A 25,880-nucleotide genomic window follows, 5' to 3' on the forward strand; every position below is an offset into this window, starting at 1 on the left:
ACAGCTTGTCCATGGGGCTTCCCAACTCTGCCCATCCACACTCAGGTCCCTGTATACTACCAACCCAGGTTCCCCCTGAGCAGCATGTGGGAGGGTGGCCTCCAGGGTTCTAGAAACATTTTCCTTAGAGCACAACTCGTTAGAAAGCCACAGCCAGAGATCCACTTAGCTATGAGACACATTTCTGTGTGCTTTACAGAAAAAGCTTCACAAGTCCCTTCTACAAAAATTCTTCTTCAACATTTTTAATACACTTGTATGTCAACAGGATAATGGAATTTTGTCCATTAAAACTTCAATATGTGGTAATAAAGACACGGTTAACCAAACCTGGGCAGCAGCTCTGTCTTCTCTCAAACTGCTTCCTGTGTCTAAGACTTCCCTCAGATTCTGAAAGGTTTATGGGAATGTTTGAAATGCCCAAAATGCAGTAACCGTATGAAATTATTACCTTCTGGATTTTACTGCTCACTGTTACCATGTCTCAGAATCAAGCACTTGAAATGAGCACAATTAAAATTTTAATCAGGGGTTTCCCTGGTGGCTTAGTGGTAAAGAATCCGTCTGCCAAGGCAGGAGACATGGGTTCGATCGCTGAGTGGGGAAGATCCCACACGCTGTGGAGCAAATAAGCCAGTGGGTCGCGACTATTGAGCCTGGGCTCTGGAGCCCGGGATCAGCAACTACTGAAGCCCGCGTGCCCTAGAGCCTGTGGTCCACACAAGAGAAGCCCGCACACCACAACTACAGAGTGTAGCCCCCTGCTGGCTGCACAGAAGCCAGAAAAGCCTGCACAACAATGAGGACCCAGCACAGCCAATAAACAAATAATTACAAATTTTTAATCAGTCACCTGTACTTGTTAAAAGGGCAGGAGAAGTTTTTCCTGATGGTAATAACAGTATTAATTTATGAAAAGAACAATGAAAGTAGAATCAAAAGGAAAATACCAGCTGTTCTCTGTTGAGCCTGCTTTTCTGTGGTCCTTCGGGAATTTCATACTTTTCTTCCTGTTCATATCCTTTGCTTTGCAGACATGCTTTCACCCCTGGCAAAAACCAAGGATAAAAGCAAAATAAATATCAAGTGAAAACTATTTCTTTCACATTGAAATGAAGCCATTTACCTAAATGATTTTTCCTCTTCATGGTTAAAGTATTGCTCTGAAACAGAAAAAGAAACCTAACTTATGCCAAAACAAAATGTAATAAAACTGATCTTTCCTTCAGAAGACTAAGCAATGAAGCAGTACTGAATACAAACTTGAGTTTTCTTTGTGAAAAACCTAAATCAATATATTATTCCATGTACAAAAGTAAAAATCTAAATTTTAGCTTATGGCCATTATCAAAATTAGAGTGAATAAAAAGTCCCATGTTAAGTTCAGCTCACAATGATCTGACCCCAAGATCTAACCATCTGCCTCACTCATCCTGGCAATCCCATGTCTAACCTCCTGTTAGACTATAAGTGATCTGACATTCAGGAAAGCACTAGAGTCCAGAGCACCTCACTTAAGCTGGTCGCCTAACAGGGCTCTATAGCACTTGTTAAAGTAAACAGCAAAGCAGAGTCTGCGATGTGTTTGGAATTGACAGGTACACACTGCAGTCACCAAGGGATGACTGGTGAGTATTTCAAAGAGAGCTGCTTCAAGGAAATCAGACCTGAATATTCATTGAAAGGACTGATACTGAGGCTGAAATTCCAATACTTTGGCTACCTGATGTGAAGAACTAACTCACTAGAAAAGGCCCTGATGCTGGGAAAGATTGAAGGCAGGGGGAGAAGGGGACAACAGAGGATGAGATGGTTGGATGGCATCACTGACTCGATGGACATGAGTTTAAGCAAGCTCCAAGAGTCGGTGATGGACAGGAAAGCCTGAAGTGCCGGGGGTCGCAAAGAGTCGGACACAACTGAGCGACTGAACTGAACTGACAGGTGCTTCAGTTAAGATGTTCCAAGATACCATATAGTATACCAAAAGTCAGTATTTTAATGACTGAATACTCCATCTCTTCAAAAGCATAGCTTTGTCAAGAGACTGAATTTTTCTTAATATGGAGCTATGAATGCATATTACAATTCAATGCTCAACCCTGGCATATCTGTAATTCCCTATCATGTGATTCTTTATTTTTGCTAGTGTTGCCTGTGTTTTGGGGCCCCTTTCCCCCAATGTTTTCAATATAAGAATCCTATTTAACTAACTCTGCTATGCTGAATCCTATTCTGATCAATAACTTATATATATGATGGTTTTATAAAAATTGATTTTGTATGTAATTAAAGATTATATTTTAAAAATATAATTTTAATAACCATTCACAGGGTATAAAAAACTATCTTTCCAATGAAGCTAATACTAAGCTATCAATTTTACCATTTATCAAAAATGAGTTTCAAAATAAAAATTATGACTAGGTCAAAATCATACCAGAAACACTGACAGTGTGCTTACATGATATCCTATATTAAATATCAATATAAAAAACATTACCAATATAACCAAATAACTGACTTACCTCAGACTTATTATTTCACATATAAATTATTCCTTTTACTTTATGTCACTTAAATATGTAGCCCCCTTCTCCTAATGATATTTGCAGAGCATTTATACTGGTTTCTTTAGATGAACTGTACATGCCAGTGCATAAAGCCAAGAACTGAACATTGAATACCCCTATGATATCTAACTATAACAAGTAAACAGCTAGTGTATAACTACAGAAATACATAAATACACCATGCCTATGCTGGCTGCTTACCCACCTTATGGGTTTATTTGGTTGGTTATTTAAACTATAAAAAAAATCATACTAAAATTATTTTAATTGACCCAAGGGATGTGCCAGCATTAGTCAATTAACAGAATATAGCCTTAACAGATAGCAGAATGCAACAAGCATGGCATCAGGAGAAATGAGATGGCAGACACCAAGAGGGCAGCTTTTTCAGTGTAAATATGCCTCAAGCCATAAAACTTCCAGCCTTACAGTAATTGTTCAGTAAATGTCTGTAAAGATAGTCAGAAAAATCCAAGGTTCTAATTATAATTGTTGAGCTAAATGAAGAATGCATTCCTCTGATATTCTCTTATTACAAAGAGAAACATTTTGCCAACTCTCTCTGCCACATAATATCAACTAAAGAAGGAAAATATAGCTTTCCCCCCCACTGAAAACTAAGGAACAGTTTCTAGTTCTATGATAACATGGTAGAATTATTGCTACATAGAAAACATGGAGAATTTTTTGAAGCCTGGGTGAGAATAATGCCTACAAGGGCCTTTCAAATTACATAATCATGTTGGGTATCTTGTGTTAAGTGGAAGGAATTATGGAGACTGTGATGGGAATATGCACATCTTACCTAAAGATACAAAAATTAAATGATTATGATGAGCTAAATCAAATAAATTGTACCTGTTTTGGACTTAGGACTGCCAATTTGAAACTCCTGATGCTTCATCTAATCAAATTCTTCATTTCACAGGTAAAGGAAAGTTAAATTCTTTAAGTGACATAAGTGAGATTAAAAACTCAGATATCTTCCAACTCCTAGATCAGTTTTTTCCTATCTTTATTTTATTAGAAAAATAAAGCATCTTAGGAAATGCCAGGTACTCTCTACTCAGATTTAATATATTGTATCTATCTTAAAATAAATGACCTAACCACTAAACAGATGACTAAACAGGAGGATCCCTCTTTTCAAGAGATTAGCCAAAAAGTGTACCAAAATGTCAAAAACCGCTGACTACCTGGGAGGTTGGGAGCAGGGAGAATAATGCATTTGACTTTGTCTTCAGTGAATCAATGAGTTTGTTTAATTTGAAACCAAAGCTGCCACTCTCTCATTTGTACCCTTTGAGTTTCAGAATAGTAATACTTGTCAGTAGACATTTATAATTACACTCCATATCAACTTCCTAGCTGACTTCTTTTGTGATAAACCAATTGAACAGATTTACTACAACATGAAAAGAATACTTTAAACTTTCAGTAACTTAAATGGTGATATTTATCTAATCCAATTTCATCTATCCAAAGCAATGAAATGGACCAATCTACAAGCCAAAATACTATTTAAAGTACTATTTTAACAAACCTAAATACATAATCATTAAGGTAATTATTATTAAAATAATTATTAATAATAGAAAATAATCAGTTTTAATTATTCAGTACTGTAAGTTAGTTAACCAAACTGCAGCAAAAATTATTAAATCTATTTCCCATATTCAACAATCAGAACTTTCAAAATACTCCTAGTCATAAACTCATCTAAAGTAATAATATATGCTGTAATCCTTTATCTCTATAAAGACTTTAAAACAGGCCATTTTCACCAATTTAATATTTCCTTACTGTATAGCAGAGAGACAATACTTAATATCCTATGATAAACCACAATGGAAAAGAATATTTTAAAAAAAGGATGTATATATACATATAACTGAATCACTTTGCTATAAAGCAGTAATCAGCACAGTGTAAACCAATTATACCACAATAAAAATACTTTCTAAAACTGAACAAATTATATTTTGTATTTGTAGTTAATAAAGTCAATATTATTTCATCATCTGCAATAGTTCAGCAGAAATAAAAATCTATGCAAGATCACTGCTTAATTTTCTCAGCTAAATAGGAGGATCTGAATCCAGACTGAAATGACTTTACATGAGTAACTTACTTTGCTTATATAAACATAGGAGATTTCTGAATATGTCAGAAAGAGACATACTTTAAAATGTGTCAAGCCACTACCCTTGTAAAATATATGCTTTATAACATCTTTACTTGTCACATGTATTTTAAGACTGTGACCAAAGCTATCATTTTGCAGAGACATAAGAATGAACTAGCTATCTTAGTAAAACGAAAAGATTCTTTTCAGTTCAGATGTATTCCTGATCACGTCTACCATTTCAGGTAAACTTTCCTTGTGCCCTATTATTTTTTGATATAGAGGTAAGCAGCCTAATTCCCAAACTACTGCTTAACTCAAAGTCATTAACTCTAACTCATTAAGGCAGCTCCGGCTACCTAAGCAACATCTGGAACCTGCATACTAATGCAGCTTATGAATTCTGGGATATGATTTTTTTTTTAAAAAAAAGAGTCTTGTACCATCCAGAAATGTACTTCTTTATTCTAAATCTCCAGTAACCACTCTTGCCTCCTACTTCATAAAACCATACAAATCTATGGATGTGTATTTTCATTTTAGCTACATGAGCCACTGATGATGTTCATTAATTTATATTGAGCTCAGTCACTTTTCCTAGTTTTAGAAGACAAAAGAGGATTACACAAATGGGAGTTGGTTCCTGAATCCACAGCTACACACAAATGATTACAGAATTCAATGAAGACAGAATAAAGCTTTAAAATGGAAATCTGTCAAAAGCTCCAAATTCCAAATGTCCAAAGGGGAAATGATCCCTCGATGAAGCCACAGAACGTGCTCACTCTCTTCAAAAGCCAGAGCAATAAACAAACTCTTATTTTAAAGAACTGTTATTCTTCTGGAGCCAGTGGCTATTCGCATTGACAATTAGAATTAAATATTACTCTCAGCCAACGCTAAATGGTATCCTAAAAAAAGAAAAAAATACAGTATCAAAAATTTTATGTCAAAACCAAAAATCCTAATAACTATGTCATTAGATCCAAACTAGGCACTAATATAACTCAAGAAAATTGCATATTAGTAAATTTCCTTTCTGATTCTATTAAAAATGAACACCCAAGTTGTGAAAACAAAACAAAACAAAAAATTATTTTTTAGGTGCTTTTCTAAGTGGGGTTTTTAGTCAAATAGGCTATCATATCACTAAACTTTAGACAAAAAGAAATTGTTTTTAAGAGGAAACTTTCTACAACAATGACAAAAATGGGAAAACAACTTTTATTCTCACTGTAATTTTTAAAAAATTGGATGGCAAGTAAAAGAGCTAAATCCAGTATCATGAAATTTCACAGTGAGGATGGAAGGACAATAAAATGAAGGCTGAAAACATAAAAGGTAAATGCTTGTCTCATGCCATCATAAACATTTGGACTTAGAAATCAACTGTCACAAATCATTAGATTTTGCATTTTCATATAAATATCATTGAACAATTGTTTATTTTTTGGCTATATTTTAAGGCAATATTCTAATTACAAGCATATTTATACATAAAAATATATTTCCTCATAAGATAGTTTGCTAAGTTTATTTATTTTACTTAATGCATATTGAGAAGCAGGTCAACTTCTATCACAAAAATATACTACTGTATGATAAAATTTGCTTAGGCAAAATTTGGTATCAATTCTAAAACCTTGTATTATAACAATATCAAAATAATTCTTCTCTTTATAAATGTGGTTAATGAACAAAGTCAGTCTAATATCCAAAAATTTTCCTAATAAAATACTTTAAAAACTCATGCTTGGTGCTCTTTTTTCATCATATATTTAATACAAATTATTTATGTAAGATGTCTATGTTCATTGGACAATAACCATATTAAAATGTATCTGGCTAGATCTGTGTAACAGGTATAATAAATTCATTGTATCAGATTGAAGCAATATATACACATAGGTTCTAATTTCCCTGATTAAGAATGAAATCATTAACTCAATAAATATTGAGAAAAGATCAAAAAGATCTAATTGTTATTAGAATTTAAGAATTTGAATTTCTTCCTAAAACATTTAAGAGATATATATTGATGTTAAAACTGCTATAAACAAATAGACCTCTACCTACCAATCCATGACTGTTTACTTCCTTTGCCTGTACATATTCACACAATTATGTAATATTGACAGAAAAGATGTAAATGTTTTATGCTCTTTAAAAAGTTTAAACAAATCTGTTTTTCGTATTTCAGACCTAAGTTATCATATAAAAATATAAATTTTTTTCAGAAAATATCTTTAAGCATTTCAGAATTTTCTTAATTCTCTGACACTCTAGTTATTCCCCCCTATTTCTTGTTATAAGAAATAACAATATAAATCAGTTTTTTTTTCTTCTCTATTACTTGCTTGGGGTATATCTCAGAAATAGGACTATTATTATATTAACATGTTATTATTATTTTTTCTTAAGACAATCTTTGGTAAAAGATTTCTGTAAGCATGAAGTTGCCTAACTAGTCTTAGTTGATAGAAACATTTGGTATATTTATTTTTTGATAATTAGCAAAAATATGAATAAAATTTTTCCTTTAAAAAATTCCACAGCACTCTCAATATCCATTTAAAGAAAATTTTAATTGAAAAACATGTTCATTAATCTGATTATGAAGTTATTTATAAAATGATGATGTAGTGATTGCATTTTAGGTTCCATCTTCCACATCTAAAACAAAGCAACACTGTATCTGGCCCTTCCTCTCCTCACAGATAAAAGTCCAGAGTAAAATGTTTGGCACATTCCCACACCAATTTCCTTAGGTGCTAAGGTCTTTCAAAACTTCTACATTTTATTTCAACTCAGAAGATGGTGGGGAAGAGGAAGAGATTATGAAAGAAAAGATGACAGCCATCTGCTCTCCCCTTCACAATGAGATGAGAAATGAAGAGGCAGAATTCAATTATTCCCCCCCCCCCAAAAAAAAAGGTCAGGCTAGAGATTTGAAAGCAGTGTACTGAAAGAACAGTTCAGTAAAATATATATTCTCTTTCTGAAGGTTAGTTTACATCTTTAGGATGCAGTTCCATCTTCTTCATTCTCTAAGAGATGAATACAATTTATACATCTCTTTTTCATTCTAGCCACCTCTTTAATTACCAAAATCACCCTGTACAGGGATGATTATTAGTTTCCTGTGAGGAATCGGCACCAAAACTAGGACTAAAGTAGAATCTCAGGCACAAATTCAATCTTGAAGAAGGAACTTTCCTATCTGTACCTCCTCTTTCTGTAAAATAAATACCATCCGATAAAATATCTGCAAAATAAACATGATGAGAGAGAATGCCTGGTACAATAGCATAATTATGGCCTCTTCTTAGAATGTTCATGCAAAGTTCATTAACTATGACACTATAAGATGCTCCAAATATATAAAGTAGAAAAATAAGATATATTAACCAGTTAAGAGAAAAATACACTTAAACAGAAAACTTCCAGTTAAATTTGGATCCAAGGAATCCAGACTGTTTTATATAATTATTTTTGTTAATTTATTTAAATTTGTTTAATTTTTTAAGTAAGTCAATTCCCTATAGAGAAAGTTTACATGAAACTTCCTCTCCAGTCTACTTAGCTTATGGAAAATACTGAAAAAGTTAATACTAAACATTCTACAGAGTTCAGTCAATAAAGATTTTGTCTTTCAGGCAAGTTAGTGAATATCTCAAACACAAAATCTAGTTGTAATAACTCATAGATCTTTGTGATTAGTTTTGAAAGCTTTGGCCCACCATATCGTTCCTTAATATAGATGATTTTCAATTAATTTTGAATAGCTCCGAACATGTTTTTAAAAATCACACTAAGTTGCCTGACATTAAAAACAACACAAAACCATAGAAAAATATATTAGGATAGAAAGTGTTCTTGCAACTAAACCCAGCAACTATTTAAATTCATTGTCTCAAACCCTGAACCTATTCCTCTTTGGACTTTGAATTAGAAAATATGGGGATATGAAGTTCAGTAAGAGATTCCATCCACCTTTTATCCTAAAAGAACCATTGATATTAGAGTATGTTATTCACTACTGTGACAATCACCAAATAGCACACTATTAAGTCAGCTTGAGTCCATCAGTGATTCCATAAAAATGACATGGCCAAGCCATTAAAGTGACAAAACTTCCATTTCTTAAAGAAGGCAGATTTTATGGAAATGAATCATGTAGTCTGTATATGTAACAAGATGCAAGTTCAGCAAATTCACAAGAACTAGACTTACAGGGTAAGTGGTAAGTGCCTTAATATTTAAAATTTCACATAGCTTCTTTATTACTGAGATTCTTGTTACTATGAAAATCCATTCCTTTCTATAACAACTGGCAAAGTTTCTGGCAAAAGTTCAGTACAAAAACATCTATAATCATGGAAATATTTTAGGTCATTTTTTAAAATACTGAGGCCCAATAAGACTTGACACAGATCTAACAGGGAAACAAAGGTCCAAAAATAAGAGACTAAAGAAAAAACTTTTTTTTACATAAATGGCCAATCAGTCCAACTTCTTCTCATACTTTTTGGCTGACTGGCAGAGCAGAGTAACATATACAGACTAGAACAGACAGAGTGGCACTGCTAGTTATATATGTCACAGACCAAATCAGCGGAGACAACCATCCCAACAAAAGTGGTAGCTGTATTTTATTGAGATGAATATCAACCGCTAAAAGAAAACCTTTTACCAACCAAGTTAATTCAAACAACAGATTAAATTAATAATAAAGGCTTTGACTGAATCAAGCAACTCTACCATAAAACCTTGAAAGCACACACCTATAAAACAAAAGATTTTTCAAAATGAACTCTTACCCACCATTTGTTCCTACAAAGAAAGTTTCATTAAAAACACTCACTATTCTTTAATTTTTTAGTTTGAAATAATTATAGATTCACAGGTGATTGCAAAGAAATGTACAGGAAAGTCTCATGCACTCTTTTTCTAGTGTCCAGTGTTAATATCTTACACAACAATAGCACAAATATCAGCACCCAGAATTTGACACTGATACAGTCCAAAGAACTTACTCAGATTTCATCAGTTATACATTCACCATTTGTGTGTGTGTGCACACACAGACCTGACATTTAATCATATATGTAGACTGTGTAACACAACTACCTCTAAGATCAAGATATTCAACTGTCTCATAACAGGACTTCCCAGGTCCCTCTTTAACAGACACTATTTTTTTTATAAACAATCAGTTAGCAAAAAGGTCATTTCATTGTCCTACTTTAGCTGTCATATCAAAAGTAGAAGATACTTTAGTGATTGAGGAGTAGAAAATAACCTTGTATGAGATTCCTTTTTATTTTGTTAAGTTCTAGGTAAAAAATGGCACCCCACTCCAGTACTCTTGCCTGGGAAATCCCATGGATGGAGAAGCCTGTAGGCTACGGTCCATGGGGTGGCAAAGAGTAGGACACGACTGAGCGACTTCACTCAGGTAAAACAAACAGGTGAGAGCTGGGCAGGTGAGAGGCAGCTGCCAAGGTGAAGGTGGCTGACTGCTAACTAGAAAGGAAAAACAGGAACACATTTTCATCAGATGTTTAGAGAATAGCTAGTGTAATTACCCCCAATCAGGTGGTACAAGGCAGTTTCTATTTCCAAAGACCTTCCTAAAACAAACTATATTAGCTAAGAGAGCTAAAGAGAGTTATGCAGGTAAGTTTTTAGATATCACAAGGAAAAGCAATAAACTAATTTCATTTAATAGTCATATATTTAAAACAAGCATTTATTAAGTTAAATATATCTCATAATGGTAATATGGGCTTCCCAGATGACTCAGTGGTAGAGAATTCATCTGCCAAGCAAGAGATGCGGGTTGGATTCCTAGATCAGGAAGATGCCCCGAAGAAGGCAATGGCAACCCACTCCAGTACTCTTGCCTGGAAAATCCCATGGACAGAAGAACCTGTCTGGCTACAGTCCATGGGGCCACAAAGAGTCCAACATGAATGAGCGACTAAACAACAATAATGGTAACACAGATTGCTTAAGCTTACAGGTCTATTACAGGATCCTTTACTCTGGATTAAAATAGTTGGTATTACAGGAAGATTTTGAAATGAAAACATACTTGTATATATTTACCAAGAACACCTAAATGATACCATTAATATGAAAAGCTTTTTCAAAATGTAGGGACTAAACAGAGGTAAAAAACATTAGCATAAGGTCCTTAAATAATTACTGGAAATAGTGCAGTATAAAAATGAAATTAGTCTAAGGTCCTAAAATAATTACTGGAAATAGTGCAGTATAAAAATGAAATTAGTCTATTTAATTCCCTTTTTAATTCTCCCAAATCCAATACTTACATTCAAATTTTAGGATCCAGCATCCACTGAGAATTCCAAGCATACATTTCAGGGTGTTTTGAACTGTATCACCAGGAACAATGACATGAGTTACTAGAATATAAAAAAAGCAGTAAGAGAAACAGAAATATAAACCAAAATAATTACTTAACTAGTCCACTTACATCTGAATTTTCCTCAAAGGCAACAATTTTTATACTTCAGAAAAGTATATACTTCAGGAAAGACTTACTTAGTTTTATTCTCTATTATGGCTACCAACATGAAAAATCAGATAATAAACCATAAATCTTAAAGCCACACAGAGTGCATGTGTGTGCTCAGTCGTGTCTGGGTCATTGTGACACTATAAACTATAGCCTGCCAGGCTCCTCTGTCCACGGGATTCTCCAGGCAAGACTAGAATGGGATGCCATTTCCTCCTCCGGGATATATTCCCAACTCAGGGATCAAACCCACATCTCCTGCATTGGCAGGTGGATTCTTTTACCACTGAGCCGCCTGAGAAGCCCAAAGCCACATTGGCCAAAGCAAATTTCTTTTCTATTTCCAATTACAACTAAGGAATTAAAGCATTACATCGTTCGACCATTTATCTGTCATTAGCAAACTCATAAAATTGCTCTTCTGACATATGCCCTAAAATAGGGCAAAGCTTTAAACTTTGTATTTCCTCACCAAATTAAGACTGTAAGTAATTTATAACTATAGGAACATTTTAGAATTATTACCAGATTCAAAGTATATAGTCAGATTCCAATGGGTAAAATGTATAAATTATCAAGGTGAGTTCTACAATGGAATTACCCATTTACAATTCTCTTCTACCAAAACTAAATAATCCTCACCTGTACTGTCAAACTCAGCACATTTTTTAGCCTTAAGAATCGCTGCAAGCTCACTGAGCATTTTCTGCTGTTCAGAAGAAAGTCCGCTGCCTATAAGTGCAAGAGGCCCATCCCGACGCTGACCAGTGTTTACCTGCCAATCAAAGAGGAGATGCCACAGCGTCAGAGACATTTAAGGCCAGAGAAAAATTAAACTGAGTTTCGCTTGATGTGAGCCTGGATTTCATTCCTCGGTTTACTTTATCTAGTAATTCCCAATAATTTCCACTGAATTGTCACTCAGAACCTTAATGCTCAATGCATCTGAATAACTGTTTTTCTATTTCTTTACCCCTTGCCCCCAATAAAACACTATTTATGATACCTCCCTACACCTAGGGTGTCTTGTTTCCTAGATTTTAAAGTGGATTTCTCTAGGGTTTTAGAACTTCATTCTGTTACCAGTAAGCCTCACCTTTTTTAAAAAAGTAACCCCAAATACCCACTTAAAATGATCAACTCTCTACCCTCCCCACAAACTTACTTACTCCAACAGAGCTTAAACCCAACCTGATGTGTTTAAACTGAGATTATGTAAAAAATGAAAAAATACTAAAGCTTCTAGAACAGTACTGATCTCAAAGACAGAAAACAAAATTTTAACAGTGAAAGAATTATTTCTCAAAACCAACAAAGTAAAAACAGACAAGAGAATACCGAAGTTATTATATCAGATTCACCAACAGAAATAAGTCAATGCAGTTTATGAAAAGGAAAGTGTTCAAACTAAGACTCATATTTTCACTTTAATAGAAAGACTTAGAACTTACAGGAGACAAAAAAGACAAGAATAAAAAGAAGGCACCAATGGGTACTGTCAAAGATTACAAGTGAAAGATTCAGAGAAGCAATGGGACTGTGTTTTCAATAGCAGCCAACAGAAATTTAATAAATGAAACTGGAATGAGAGTTAGACAAAAGCTACCTGATGAAGAAAAGCAATGACCCAGCAGATAAGAAAGAAAGGGTAAATGAGCACTACTGTATTACAAGATAAAAGGAAAGACACAATAATTTTCAAATACAACACAAAGGGCCCGCCTACATGTATGAGTGTCTAGGTATTATGGACCTCTGGGCTCTCAGAAGTTCCACAGAACATGAGTGAAGACTGTAGGTACAATTACCAGTATAGTTCAGCAACTAGATTGGAGGAAATTTATATTTAAATATTCACTTCACATATCTGAATAATGGCAATTTATCTGGTCTGATGCCCTACAATATTACATGTAAATTGCTGGCTACATCTCTAAACAGACTGATCTCAATAATTCATTCACTCAAAATGCATTAAATAGGATTCTACTATGTATTAAGTCAGTATGTATTCATGACATTTTAAAAAACACTTCTATAAATTTTTTTAATGACCATATTCAGCACTTAAAATTTCAGCCTCCTGAACTACTCTTCTTGAAGGTTCAAGTTATAGAGGTTTTACTGGACATGCTGTGCACACACCACACACATACTGACATCACATTTCTGTCCATTTATCTTTCCTATTCACTCAATTATAAGATGAGGTAACCATGTTTAACCTAAACACTGTAAACACTCCATAGCATGAAAACAGTTCAGTCTACTTTATCAATTACTATATTTTAATCATATTAAAGAATAGCATTTCAAATATTCTTGTCAGTTTACAAATGAGCATCATAAAGTAGTTCTAAATGGAACACATTACTGTTCAATTTTTATAACTCCATTTCAGCTAAATGAGTTCTCTACACAAAATAAAAAGTGAAAAGATATCAATTGTAAATATAGCATATGATACTACTTCCATCAACCTCAGGAAAGCACCAAAGTGGGTCAAGTATTTTTCTATCTAGTTTCTAAGTTTGAATAAAAAATAGAAACTGGCACTAATTTCTCATAATTAAGGAAAGCTATAAAAATAAATAAACAAAATCAAGCAAAGAGCTGTCAAAGTCACATGTCTGATTTGGGGCAGGAGGTGGGGGTGGGGAGGCATTTGATTTGAGTAAGCAGAGGGCTCAGAATCAGGAGATTCAAAAGCTGTTTGGAAAATATTCCAAAGGTTAAATATTCTGTTTTTACAGAGATTGGATACTACGTATGTTGACATAAATAAACTTATCTAAGGAATAATTTGATATGAAACTTTTTCTTGGAAAAATTAGTTACTCTTAATTTATCAAAATTAATGAGTTTATCAAAATTAATGAGTTTATCAAAAACAGAGTTTAAAAAACTACAACAAGAGCCAGAGGGAGTGAGGAAGCATGCCATGTGTACATCTGGCTCCCTACATTTGTTCCTGGTGGAGAAAATTGCTAGCACCAAGGACCTGAAATGGGAACGTGTCTGGGGGATTCAAGAAATAGCAAGGCAGCCTGTGTGGTTGAAAGAGATGAGTGAAAAGGAGTCTGATGGTGTTTGCCCAAGCAGATCCCAGTTCTTGTCTTTAGTGAGTGAGTATACACAAAGAAACAACTCTTTCAACTTAAGGAATTGTTACCATTCATGATCATTTCCTTAGCCAAGTATCTACCATTAAGAGAGTAAATAACGATATTCACTCACAGGCAGTTTCCTGTGACATGCAGCAAGTACAGGTTTCTTACATTTAACAAAAACACAAGAGTAATTGAACAGCTAAATTAAGAGGAAGCTTGCCATGCTCAGATTCCAATAATACCATTAACAGTTAATCTTTATTTTTGACACAACTAAAATAATCCTTTTTCAGCTTTTTACATAAAAGAAATATTGGCAAATGACAACTTAGTTACATTATGTTCTGCCAGCAGAATCCAAGTCCAAATGAATAGAGTAAGGATCAATTTATAGTTAAGTACAATAGGACAGAATGAATACTGACCTAAAATTTTCTTAATATTCTGAATTCAGTCAACTTCTAATTGATCTAGTGGGGGGAAAAAAATGTGCTGTTTTTGTTTTTTTTCCTATGGTCGGCTGCTGCTGCTAAGTCGCTTCAGTCGTGTCCGACTCTGTGCAGCCCCATAGATGGCAGCCAACCAGGCTCCCATCCCTGGGATTCTCCAGGCAAGAACATTGGAGTGGGTTGCCATTTCCTTCTCCAACGCAGGAAAGTGAAAAATGAAAGTGAAGTCGCTCAGTCGTGTCTGACTCTTAGCGACCCCATGGACTGCAGCCCACCAGGCTCCTCTGTCCACGGGATTTTCCAGGCAAGAGTACTGGAGTGGGGTGCCATTGCCTTCTCTGATGGTTGGCTAACCCTGAGCAAATCACACTACATATCAGTTTTCTCATTTATAAAACAAGGAAATTAAACTGCTGATTTATAGGTTCTCTTTCAGGTCTACAGATAGGGCACACTTACAAGGCTGATGCCTGGAGCAGGAGATTAAGAGTTTTCATAGGATAAGGGTAACCAGCCTATGATAGCATCTACTGTTATTCAGCTGCCCAGTCATGTCTGACTCTTGGTAACCCCATGGACGGCTGCAGCATGCCAGGCTTCTCTGTCCTTCACGGTCTCCTGGAGTTTGCACAAACTCATGTCTACTGTGTTGATGACACCACCCAACTATCTTATCCTCTGTTGCTCCCTTCTCCTCTTGTCCTCAATCTTTCTCAGCATCTCAGGCATCTTTTCCAATGAGTTGGCTCTTTGCATCAGGTGGCCAAAGTATTGTAGCTTCAGCTTCAGTCCTTTCAATGAATATTCAGGGTTGATTGATTTCCTTTCAGTTTCAGTTCAGTCACTCAGTCATGTCTGACTCTTGGTGACTCCATGGACTGCAGACGGTATTCTGACTGGTTTGTTCTCCGTGTTGTCTCAAAGACTCTCAAGAGTCTTCTCCAGCACACTTCAAAAGCATCAATTCTTCAGTGCTCAGTCTTCTCTATGGTTCAACATTCACATCTGTACATGACTACTGGAAGAACTATAGCTTTGACTAGATGGACTTTTGTCAGTAAAGTGATGTCTCTGCTTTTTAATACATTGTTTTGGTTTGTCATAGCTTTTCTTCCAAGAAGTAAGTGTCTTTTTAATCTCATGGCTGCAGTCACCATTTGCAGTGATTCTGGAGCCCAAGAAATGACCACCTCAAATTATAAACACCTTCAGTTACCTCATCTTAAACAATAGGTCAATCACTACTCTCCTGCCCTTACTGGACAAGAAGGCTTCTCTGAACAGTTCTAGATCTCATTTCCCCCCATCTGAGCAGTTGTTAAGATACAGAGTCCATCACCCCTCTCTCTTTAAAGCCTCTCATCTTCACTTCACACCCCCATCCCCAACACCACTTGTAGTTCCAATCCTCTCCACTTCACATGGACACACAGCAGCCTCCTCACCAGTCTTCAGCCCCAGCCCGCCCTCACTATCCCCCAGAGTCCCGCTCCACTGAGACATATACTGACGGTGCCTCCCTGACTGGGCGATAAAGTCTCCACTCCTCCACAGAGAGTCAAGGTCTTTCACCCCCTGATCCCAACCCAGGTCTTTACCTCTACTTCCTCTTTAATGTACCTCATGCTCCTCTCACACTACATTCTAGTTTCTCAAATTTCTAAAGTCCTTTATATCTCCTTGTCTCTGAGCAGCTGTTCCTTAGATCTGGGCTGCTATTTCTGCTTCGTGTACCTGATTGCAGTGGGCAATGAAAATCCATTCCTCACTCCTTCTAGACTCTATTAATAGAGTCCTAATTTTGTTCAGATACCCACTCTTCAAGGATTGACCCTATCTTCAACCACAATGTATGTCAAAAGCAATTATGTGACCAGTTCTGACCAATAAGACGTAAGAGGAAGTCCATTGGAAGGCTTCTGGGAAAGGTTTTAGTCCTAACGCTGGATACTGTTGTATCTGGAATTGTGGCAATCATCCTACAATCACCAGCAGGGAGAATAGTGAGAACATAACCACCACACTGAAGATGGTGAAGCAGAAGAACAGAAAGAGTTTAGATCTTTGGTGCAAGCTTTGCGATTGCTAAGCCAAATTATAACAAGAGCTGTCGGATATCAAGATTATATAAGAGAATACACTCTTTAAGCATCTGAATGAATGTTTTCTGTTATTTGCAGTCAATATGACACAGTATTAGATATCTTGCTAAAACTCGTACCTTTAAAGGCTTACTTAGACATCATGTTACCTTCTCTTCTGATCCCTTCTAAAATCAGCTTCTTTCTTTAAGACTCTACTAAATATTTGTATGGTATCTATTACAAATTCACTGCAGTGTGTAATAATTCTTTTTACATCCATATTCCCCACTAAACTATAGGTTCCTAAGGAATAGGCATTCTTTCCACAAGGCAGCAAATGGCACCCACATCTACTCCACTGCTAAAGTAAAAAGTGGAAGTGTTAGTCGCTCAGTGGTGTTCAACTCTTTGCGATCCTATGGACTGTAACCTGCCAGGATCCTCTGTCCATGGAAGAATACTGGAATGTGTTGCCATTTCCTACTCCAGGGGATCTTCCTGACCTAGTGATCAAACCTGGGTCTCCCACATTGCAGGTAGATTCTTTACCATCTGAGAAAAAGGTGAAGCCTAAGTCATATTAATTCTACTCTTTCTCCACACTTCACCCATAATCCATCCAAAGGTTCTGTTGGCACTAACTCAAAAATACATACCAATCTCATTACTTCTCACAACTTCCACGGCTGTTCCCTTAGTCCAGGTCATCATGGTCTCTCTCTTCTTTACCAAGAAATAGTCCAAGTAATCTCCCTGCTGCCCCGCTCTTGCCACCACCCCGTCTTTTGATTAGAGGCTGCCAGAGTGAACTTTCTAAAGCATAAATCAGATTATACCATTCCTTCCTTTAAATTCTTTCAGTGGTTTCCCCATTACTCTGAGACATGCCCTCGTCACCAGCAATAATGACTGTCTCTCTAACCTTCAAACACACCAAGGTCACCCACTGAGGGACCTACACACTTGCTGTTCCCTCTGCTACGACACTTGTCCTCCAGATATTCACCTGGGTGCTCCCTCGACATCAATCAGGTTTCAGACCAAATATCAGTTCTTTAAAGGCCCTCCTCGATGACCCAGGTAAAATGGTACCTTTCTTGAAGCCCACAACCTCCAGTCTATCACATTCCATAAAGTCTTCTTCAAAGAACTCATTTGTAAGTTTCCAAAATTATTTTATTTATATTAGTTTATATATCCACAGTCTGTTTCTTTCCTAGCTCTCATTAGAAAGTATACTTCTTGAGAATAAGAGTTCTATCAGTCATATTTATTACTGTATGAATGCTACCTAAAATACGGAGGGGGGAAAACAATAAGTATTTGTTGATTTATTCTGATTATGTCTTTGAAATCACAATAGCTACTACACAGAAAGTGCTCAATAACTGGTGAATGAAAGCAGTTCACTAACTGGAAATTTTGCCATTTTGTTCATTTTATAACCGATTTCAATAAAACACATAAATGTCCCAAGGCTACATCCATACTCACTACTGAGCAATGGCTGGTTGACGATGATTCCTTCTTCTCCGGTAGCAGCAACAGCGATTTCATATTTTTACTGTCTGCATAATCCACAGGCCGCAGACCAAATATGTTGCTGGTAAAATAAGTACAGATGGGTTTAAGTAAATAAAATGTGTGGTCTGATTTTTAACTAAGTGAATACACTAGTGGAACAATTTTTTCAACTTCCCTAATAAGACACAATTTTTTAAAAATAAATGACTCAAGAATTCACATAAGGCATAAGAATCAAGTACTACAAGCTGCTGAAAAATAGAAAAAGATGTGAAATTTAACACCAGACCATTACAGGGACTATTCTTAACCGAATATATTGTTACTTAAACATGAATTTTTTTCACAACTCGGTATTGGTATTCAAATTCATATTTTAAAATATAGCTTCATTATCATTAATCACTATGGGCTGATTACATGCTTTCAAATGCAAATAAAAATCACTTACTGTAGCTGTTACAGGCTCTCTAGTCTATATAAACAAATACAGAAATTAGATAATTTCACAAGATAGGTATTTAGATTCACTAGAAGGAAAACTATGCCACATGACAATTTAATACAGAAGTAAACAGGGCATTTTAAAATTAATTTTTAATATGTATGTGCACTACAATCTATAATAATTACAGGCATCACAGAATAAATTAATGTAGTTCAGAAAGTATGTTGACGCAGACTTCCCAGCATGCACTAATTCGAGAGTCACAGAACATCACAATGGAAGAGACTTCAGACACATGGCTCAGCTGTTATTTCACTGAGAGAAAGCTTCCACTGACTTGACAAAGGTCTCGCTTTCCTTCCATTCATTCTAACAATATTCCATATTGCCCATGATTAGTCTTTCAATCATAACTACACTGATAAAATCACAGCACTTTGTCTACTATTCCAATTCTTTACATATCGTTTCAAAATGATTTTAATGTATTATATCATGGCAGAAAAGTTTTCTAAACTGAACATGTCTTTTGAAATCTTCTCTGGTTTTTAGATTACAGGACATCCATACAACGGTCATTATTGTTCATGTAAAAAAATGCAATGTGTTAAACAGGATATAAAATTATAAACTTGATACAATACGAGCTTTTAAACTTGTATCAAATGTGTAGGAAAAGATCTGGATGGAAACAAGGAAACTTAAGAGGGAGAGAAAGGAAGAAGGTGTCAAATCTGAGAGCACAGAGATGAGAGATATGAGCACCTACTGGGTTCAGAGTCAAGGTTATTACTGATCTTAGAGAAAGCTGTTTTGACGGCAGAGTGGGAAAAGAAATGAACCACAGCAAAGGTTTCTCTAATGGCTGCTAGTCACAACTATCAGGTTCAGTCACTCTTTCTCCTTGGGAAAGTGCTACGTAAACTCTGGACAACGTGTATTCTCAGATTCCCTTACATGCCCAAGTCCTATAGCGTGTGTCTTTCTCCTGGAAATAGTTTTTCTCGAACCAAAGTATAATACAGTCATTTGTATTTCAGCTTTCTGACTACAAAAAAATGACACCAGTTATTGCACTGGAAATTGGGTCCTCCCAATTATACATTTAAAGCAGGAGTGGGGGCTTCCCTTGTGGCTCAGCTGGTAAAGAATCTGCCTGCAATGCAGGAGACCTGGGTTCGATCCCTGGGTTGGGAAGATCCCCTGGAGAAGGAAAAGGCTACCCACTCCAGGATTCTGGCCTAGAGAATTTCATGGACCGTATAGTCCATGGGGTTGCAAAGAGTTGGACAAGACTGAGCGACTTTCACTTTCACTCTCAAAGCAGATAAGGTCATTTTCTTTCAAAAGGGAACTGATCTCATCCACTATACTTGAGATTTCTCAATTTTATTATCTGTTATGCCCATGTACCAAACACACAATCTCCCCACATACATACTTTGTAAGTATGACAATCAAAAAGGAAGGAATCAATATGCTAGGTCTTATATCCCCAGACGCAAAAATAAACAAAAAAAGTCACACTATATGCATCAAAAAAAAAAAAAAATCAATCAGTGCACACATAAGGACTTTTTATCAAAGACAAATGTAGATTTCTCCAAGGAAATGAAATTTAAGAGCCCAATCAAGTGTACTTTAATGCACAGTAACTACAGCATAATTATTTCACACAAATACAAACTAAAGAGCACCATGACAACATGTAAAAATATCAAATGAAAGTACTTTCCAAAGAACCAAATCAGCTTACAAAGGCTTTAAATCAAAAATAAACAGTGGCCTCTGAACAAGGAAGATGCTTTTACAATCTTAAAAAAACTGCTTCATAAGATGACTAGCAAGATTCTAGTCATTTAGAGTCCTTACTACACAAAGCTTACTACCTCATATGGTTTTTAAACATGTGATTTCTCTACCTGGATTATGGATGGCTTCTGCTTATACACAAATTGCTAAACCCTTAGCCTTCCTGTATTACTAATGAACTGGAGAATGGCACATTAAAAATGCTACTGAAATAATCAGTTAACCCTTAGTCTTGCCTCACGGGACATGCAGTCTATTAAATACTGTCATGATACTGCTTTGCCATGGACCACTGAAATTTGGAATTAGACACAAGTTTTTATGTGACATCTTCAAAAACCATAGCAAGAGAAGACAGAGCATGTGTAACATTTCTCCTTTATTATGTGGGCACAAAATAGGCATAAAACTTTTTCACCGTAATGATATATTTGAATGAATACTTTGCTTACATATTTATGTCAAAAATCAGTTTAAAATATAATTAGATTTATTCTTTTTTTAAAAAAATAGGTGATACCTGGAGGAAAAGCCACAAGGGACTATCGATGTGATCAATTATTAACTGAAGGCATGATCAATCAATTATTCCCCATCACCATATAAGGAAGAAGTGTTTTATGTCTGCTTTAGATTTACTGCAATACCATGGATGCAGAATAAGTATCAATAACTTGCTACTAGACTGGGTTACCAAGGGAGCTTATAGACAATTTTTTTCCTAAATGTTCTTAAATACAGTATGTTCTTTATTTTCTGACATACTTTAATCTAAAACCTTAACCTTAAAACAGATTATTTGGGAGGGATACATAATACTCAGAAAACATTGTCTTGGCCTGTAATCCTACTGAGGACAAATACTCTTTAAGTAGAAAACTAAAAAGTATTAATCAAGGCACAAATAATGAAGTGAAATATGAGACGGATTTTACGGGAGGTTAAAAAAAGAAACATACAGTAACAAATAAAATGAACTCAAACTCAGGACTAGAAACTAGAATTTGGAAGATGAATGTTCTGAAGGGCTTGTACGGGGAATGAGCAATGTGGTTGTTGAAATGGATGGAATTAATGGAAGAGAGCTTTATATCAGGGTTGAAGAGCCTACTTACTATATGCTCATGTGTTTGAGCCAAATAGAACATGGAAAACTGAAAACTGTATGCAGGTCAAGAAGCAACAGTTAGAACCAGATGTGAAACAACAGGCTGGTTCCAAATTGGGAAAGGAGTACGTCAAGGCTGTACACTGTCACTCTGCTTACTTAATTTATATACAAAGTACATCAAGTGAAATGCCAGGGTGGATGAAGCACAAGCTGGAATCAAGGTTGTCAGGAGAAATATCAGTAACCTCAGATATGCAGATGACACCATCCTAATGGCAGAAGTGAAGAGGAACTAAAGAGCCTCGTGATGAAGGTGAAAGAGGGGAGTGAAAAAGCTGGCTTAAAACTCAACATTCAAAAAACGAAGATCACAGCATCTGGTCCCATCACTTCATGGCAAACAGATGGGGAAACAATGGAAACAGTGGCAGACATTATTTTCTTGGGTGCCACAGTGAATGCAGACGATGACTGCAGACATGAAATTAAAAGCTGCTTGCTCCTTGGAAGAAAAGCTATCACCAACCTAGACAGTGTATTAAAAAGCAAAGACGAAAAATAAAAAGCAAAGACGTCACTTTGCTGACAAAGGTCTGTACAGTTAAAGCTATGGTTTTTCCAGTAGTCACGTCCAGATGGGAGCGATGGACCATAAAGAAGACAGAGCTCCAAAGAATTAATGCTTTTGAAGTGTGGTGCTGGAGAAGACTCTTGACAGTCCCTTGGACTGCAAGTTCAAACCAGTCAATCCTAAAGGAAGTCAACTCTGAATTAATTGCAAGGACTGATGCTGAAGCTCCAACACTTTGGCCACCTGATGCGAAGAGCCAACTCACTGGAAAAGACCCTGATGATGGGAAAGATTGAAGGCAAGAGGAAAAGGGGGTGACAGAGGATGATATGGACATAAGTTTAAGCAAATTCCAGGAGATGGTGAAGGACAGGGAAGCCTGGAGTGCTGCAGTCCGTGGGGTTGCAAAGAGTCGGATATGACTGAGCAAATGAATGCCACAAATAAGGCATAAAGAATAGTCATTAGAGACAAAGACAGTATGTAGCTGTGAAAACAGAAAAACATAAATGACTACTGGCTAAACTATGGGTCAATGCAACACCAATATAATTAAAACTATTTTCAGAATATAGGAAAACATCCACATCTTCACTGCTGAATTTACATGTAGTGCATGACGGTGTATTAACAACTTTCATATGCACCATTTTTGACAGTTCAGTTCTCTTAATAACCTATCAAAGAAAGCTTTTTATGATTCAGTGAATGGCAAATGACTACATATAGATAACATATTTATCAATACTACATCATAAAAACTGATTAAGTAAAACATTTTATATAGTCACTTGAGAGTCCCTTGGACTGCAAGGAGATCCAACCAGTCCATCCTAAAGGAGATCAGTCCTGGATGTTCATTGGTAGGACTGATGTTGAAGCTGAAACTCCAATACTTTGTCCACCTGATGCGAAGAGCTGACTCATTGGAAAAGACCCTGATGCTGGGAAAGAATGAGGGCAGGAGGAGAAGGGGACAACAGAGGATGAGATGGTTGGATGGCATCACCAACTCAATGGACACAGGTTTGGGTAGACTCTGGGAGTTGGTGATGGACAGGGAGGTCTGGTGTGCTGCAGTTCATGGGGTTGCAGAGTCGGACATGACTGAGCGACTAAAATGAACTGAACTGAACCAGGGAAGTATCTTTCTGATTCCAATTTTTTTTTCTGTTTCTTCACAACACAGTACACTGGCAAATTTTACCAGTTTTTTTCCTCTGCTATATTCCTGCTCTATTTCTTTAGTGCTGATTTTAAATAACTTTAAATAAATATATAAATATATATTTAAATATATTTCACAGTTTGGAAGGTATGACTGAAGATTTTAAATTTCTCTTCAAAAATCTAGTTTAAAATCTTTACTACAGAAAAATTAATAAGAAATGTTGGAGGGTCATTGTTACTGACCTGTAACTGACCGAGGTTAATAGATTCAACATAAAAATGTGTATATGTATTAATATACATAATGTATATATATCACAACTAGTAATAATCATTTATTTATTTAACACACATAGACTGAGTATATGTGCATGCAGCCTGCCCTCCATTCCACAGGTTCCATATCCATGGATTCAACTAACAGTGAGTGGATCAAAAACATTAAAATGAAAAACATTTTCTTTTTTTCAGAAAGTTCCAGAAACAAAACGAGTCTGTCATATACTAGCAACTATTTACATAGCATTACATTGTATTAAGTATTATAAGTAATCTAGAGATGATTTAAAGTATATTGAAGGAAGTGCATGGTGGCACTAGTGGTAAAGAATCTGCCTGCCAATGCAGGAGACGCAGAAGACACAACAGGAGATGCAGGTTCAAACCTGGGATGGGAAGACCCCCTGGACGAGGAAATGGCGACCCACTCTAGTATCCTTGCCTGGAAATGGCCGTGGACAGAGGAGCCTGGCGGGCTATAGTCTATGGCGTCACACAGAGTTAGACACGACCTAGTGACTGAGCACACACACATAGGATACAACACAAGGATAAAAAAGATGAAAGGTACGTTGTAAAGATAAAAAGTATAAATTACATGACTGAACATTCTTTTCCTCACTAGGATTCTTTTTCATCACTAAGGCTAATAAAAAGAAAGTACTTATTGGACTATGTTTTAACATTTCAGCTCTACCCCAAAGGCAGAGTTCAGAATACAGTATAGGCCTTCAATGTCCTGCCCCTCAAGAATGGCAGAATCACTAATAAGGTCCTACTGTATAACACAGGGAACTCTTCTCAACATTCTGTAATGGTCTATATGGGAAAACACTCTAAAAAGGAGTGGTTATATGTATACGTTTTGAGCAAACTCTGAAATTAGTGAAGGACAGAGGAGCCTGGTGGGCTACACTTCATGGGGTAGCAAAGAGTCAGACATGTCTTAGCGACTGAACAACAACCAATATGTATGTGCTCATTTGATTTACTTTGTTGCACAGCACAAGCTAACAATAAATGTTATAACAGAACATTTTATATCAGCTATATTCCAATAAAAACTTACAAAAAAGAGAATGATGAATAGACACGCACCTACAGCTGTGTCCGAGATGAACTTAACCACTAGTACAAGGGGAGGAGGAGAGATAGGCAAATTTAAACTTGTACTTGCACCTAGAAATCACTCTACCCCAAATAACACATGAAAGAAAGCATTTTTACTAATACTAAACCGATCACATATAACAGGATACCAAGACGGTCCATGATGAAATCCTTTATGAACAACTATGAAACTGCAAACACATAGATTTTAATTTTTCAAGTCACTTAATTTGTGATGAAACAAGAAAAAGCAGAGAAATTCAAAAGGGCAACATGATTCTAAACAGCTATAAAATATAAATTATCTCTGTTATAGAAGATGAATACTTTAAAAATTAACAAGAGTAGTGGAATAATAAGTCCAATGGCCTATATACTATATTCTAACTAAGAATTCTACAACCTTGCAAAGAAAACTCTGTTAATAGCAGACCAAGTACCAAATCCTGAACTCTGTATTTCTGTTAAAAAAAAAAAAAAGCATATGATATGCTCCAAACACACTCAATGCAGTTCTGATGTGACTGGAATAATTCTGTTTTAGGTTCACTCTGAGACAAATAGAAGGCTGTGGGAAAGGATAGCCAATGAGGTTTTGAACAGTTACCAACACATTTTTGAGCAACAAAGAAACACAGAAGATATGAAATTTATTTTCACATATGAAGCTAAAAACAATGAATTTTCCCTCCTGGGTAACAGACTCTTATTTTAGCCCTCAAGGGGTAAATGTCTCATGAAAGCACAGTAAATTCCAAGCTAAGCAAATGAATACTATACTCCAATGCAACAGGCATTTAAAAAATGCCAACGTTTGCAGAGCAAGAGCTCAGAGTGCGTTAAAAAGTATTCTAAGCAAATGTGACTTGCAAGAAAAAAGTAAAGAAACAGATTATTAAAATTAAATCAAAATAAAAGATAAAGTAAGACGTGTATACTATATGGCCTCAGATTTAACTACAAGATAGGT

General features: G+C 35.9%; 1 protein-coding gene across 2 annotated transcripts in view; it reads right to left on the bottom strand.

The window, feature by feature from the left end:
- The window catches only part of BARD1 (BRCA1 associated RING domain 1), an 81,787-nt gene that overhangs the window by 2,354 nt on the left and 53,553 nt on the right, over positions 1-25,880 (bottom strand). The window contains exons 7-10 of one of the 2 annotated variants that reach the window (XM_070458613.1): positions 18,380-18,488; positions 11,885-12,017; positions 11,037-11,129; positions 951-1,048 (exon numbers count right to left, since the gene is read on the bottom strand). In XM_070458613.1, coding sequence (XP_070314714.1) covers positions 951-1,048; positions 11,037-11,129; positions 11,885-12,017; positions 18,380-18,488 — 433 coding nt within the window. Of the gene's footprint in view, positions 1-950; positions 1,049-4,964; positions 5,610-11,036; positions 11,130-11,884; positions 12,018-18,379; positions 18,489-25,880 lie in introns of those variants that run through there. The other variant, XM_070458614.1, reaches the window with a different exon arrangement.

This window comes from Odocoileus virginianus, chromosome 30 (genome assembly GCF_023699985.2).
Source record: "Odocoileus virginianus isolate 20LAN1187 ecotype Illinois chromosome 30, Ovbor_1.2, whole genome shotgun sequence".
Lineage (NCBI taxonomy): Eukaryota > Metazoa > Chordata > Mammalia > Artiodactyla > Cervidae > Odocoileus > Odocoileus virginianus.